Source organism: Primulina huaijiensis, chromosome 16, assembly GCF_012295235.1.
Source record: "Primulina huaijiensis isolate GDHJ02 chromosome 16, ASM1229523v2, whole genome shotgun sequence".
Classification (NCBI taxonomy): domain Eukaryota; kingdom Viridiplantae; phylum Streptophyta; class Magnoliopsida; order Lamiales; family Gesneriaceae; genus Primulina; species Primulina huaijiensis.
Window position 1 is genome coordinate 1,797,273 of NC_133321.1, and position 2,707 is coordinate 1,799,979.

At 42.5% G+C, this 2,707-nt stretch overlaps 1 protein-coding gene across 1 annotated transcript; it reads right to left on the minus strand.

Moving 5' to 3' along the window:
• Nucleotides 1-694: 694 nt before the first annotated feature.
• LOC140961507 (cytochrome P450 89A2-like) lies at nt 695-2,412 on the minus strand. Its single transcript, XM_073420080.1, has one exon. It carries the CDS (start codon nt 2,334-2,336, stop codon nt 807-809), a length of 1,530 nt encoding a protein of 509 aa, XP_073276181.1. The 5' UTR covers nt 2,337-2,412; the 3' UTR covers nt 695-806.
• Nucleotides 2,413-2,707: the final 295 nt, after the last annotated feature.

Sequence of the window (2,707 nt, forward strand, 5' to 3'; positions counted from 1 at the left end):
AATATTTTATTATTTAAATATATTTTTAATCTTTCGAGTATATATATTTTAACACAAAAACTCTTGTGAGACGGTCTCACGGATCAATTTCGTGGGTCGAATATCTTATTTGGGTCATCCATGAAAAAATATTACTTTTTATACTGAGAGTATTACTTTTTATTGTGAATATTGATAAGGTTGACCCTNAGTATTACTTTTTATTGTGAATATTGATAAGGTTGACCCGTCTCACGGATAAAGATTCGTGAAATCGTCTCACAAGAGACCTACTCATATTTTAACCATAGTTTGAATAACTTGAATACACATACTATAATTCGAATCCAGCTTGAACTAGAACCAAACTCGAGTATAAAACATTAAGCTGTTCGAGGAATACGCTTATCTGGAACCAAACTTGAACAAAAAAGGTTACAAATATGGGATATTCTTTATCCAAATTCACATGGCATCGTGTTGTTGTTGAGGTGAATAGAAGTTAAAAGAGTAGAAATCTGGTGAAAACAAAGCCCTTTCCAATGTTGTCTTAAATATTAATTTCATACATATTATGATCTACCCGTTTTGAATTGTATGCATAAAACAATGGATTGATCCAAGATTGAAATCTTTCAAAAAAATAACAGTAGATGTCCATTGCAAAATTATCAGCTGTGAAGATCCATCAATAAACAGTGACAAGAATATAGTGATCCTGAAAATAATATGCATTTTATTATTATAAATCCCATGATCAACTTCAAGAATCAAAATCAACCTCAATTGTTCAACTCTTTTCTATCACACACGGGCTCCTAATCGATTCAGATTCGCGGAGAGATGCGAGCACGCAGCGGGTTCTTCATGACAATGGTGAATTCTTGTTTCTCGGTAAGATCTACATCGTCACCTTCGACAGGAATCCACTCGAAGTTCCAAATCAGATTGGCCACAAAATATTCCAAATGCAGTAGTGCCAATGTAAGGCCTGGACAGATCCTCCTTCCAGCACCAAATGGCATCATCTTGATCTCTCTGCTCCCGGTCATGTCGAAAGCCTCCCCGGAATTTGTTGCCAAGAACCTGTCTGGCTTGAATTCCATCGGATCCTCCCAAACATTTGGGTCCCAACCCATATCAGCCACCATGAAATTCACCGTGGCGTTACAAGGGATCACATGACCACCCAATTCGACGTCCTGTGTCACCTTGTGCGGCAGAACAAAATGACCCGGCGGGTGTCGCCGCAAGGCTTCTAGCACTACTGCTTTCAGGTATGGCATTTTCTGTGTGTCCTCTTCCTCAATCATCTCCGACTGACTGCTTTTCGGGTATCCCACGATGCTGACTATCTCGTCGTAAAGCTTGGTTTGGATGTGGGGGTATTTGACAAGATTAGCCATTATCCATTGCAGCGCTGTGGATGTCGTATCTGTGCCAGCTGTGAGAAATTCGCTGCATAAGCTCACCATTTCGGATTCATCTAGTTCCCTGTTTTCTTCGGGAAGTTTCAAATCGACCAGTGTGTCCACATACGCTAACACTGCCTCATCATCTTCTCGATTATTAGAGATTTTCTGTTGTTTGGCTTGGATGCGAGACCTGATGAGAGGAATCAGCACGGCCTCTTGTTCTAGACGAAGCCGCATGAGTTCGTTCCAGCGACTACGGAACAAGATTTTCCCCAATCGAGGCCAGAAGTTGAGGATGTTGAATCGACGAAAACCCAGAAGCAATCCGCGTTGCACCGATTCAATTTCCTTGATTTGCTTCTCCTTCAGCTTGTCCCCAAAGCACATGAGCGCCAGCAGGCAGAACATGGCATACTGGAAGTGATCGATCAGTCTGACCGAAGATTCGGATTTGGATGAGTCCACGAGACGATTGATCAGAATCGAAAGAACCCATCTGCGGGAACTTGTGTAGGTCTTGACCCGGGCCGGATGTAGGATCTCATGAGTTACGTTGCGGCGGAGGAGGCGCCAGGTGGGGCCGTACGCGGCACCACTAATCGACTTCTGGTTTCTGTTCAAAATCTTGCTGGTGGCCGGGGGAGATGGCCGGTCGGAGAAGATGGCACCGTGCTGGATAAGGGCACTGTGGGCCAGGGAGTGGCTTCCGACGAATATTAGGCTTCGAGGGCCGATAGTCATAGTCATGAGGGGACCATACCGGGCCTTGAGGCGGCGGAGGATGAATTCCAACTCCGAAATAGGACGGCGGAGCCATATCAAGTTGCCGACCAGAGGCAAACTAGGCGGCCCCGGCGGTAAATTTTTCTTGAAAAGATTGAACAAGGAGCTCACAATTGCTGAGATACAGAGAGAAACGACTACTACAAACCAGACCTCCATGTTCAACTGTGAATTACTTGCAGATATCCGATTCTGTCGCGATTGTGAACAGATATATAAATAAACGAACGAGAAATTTCCACGAAATCAGCGAACTTGTTGCCCTCATGGTAGCCAAATGTGTTTTAGCTTTCTGATTACATCGTTCAGGTACAAATTTGGAAGACGTAGGCAGTGACGTGTGCATTCTATGAATGGGTAAATTTCGGTCTGTTCCCACGGCCGATATGGATAGAAGATTTAATCCAATATAAACATTATTAATTTATTATATACAAACAAAACACAATGATCCAACCTAAGCTAAAGCTGTTGAAAAATAATATTTAAAATGTGTGTATTGAATATTTGAATGTTGAATATTTGGTAAA

Excerpts from the sequence above, each read along its gene's own strand:
- LOC140961507 (XM_073420080.1), bottom strand. The coding sequence starts at position 2,336 with ATGGAGGTCTGGTTTGTAGTAGTCGTTTCTCTCTGTATCTCAGCAATT.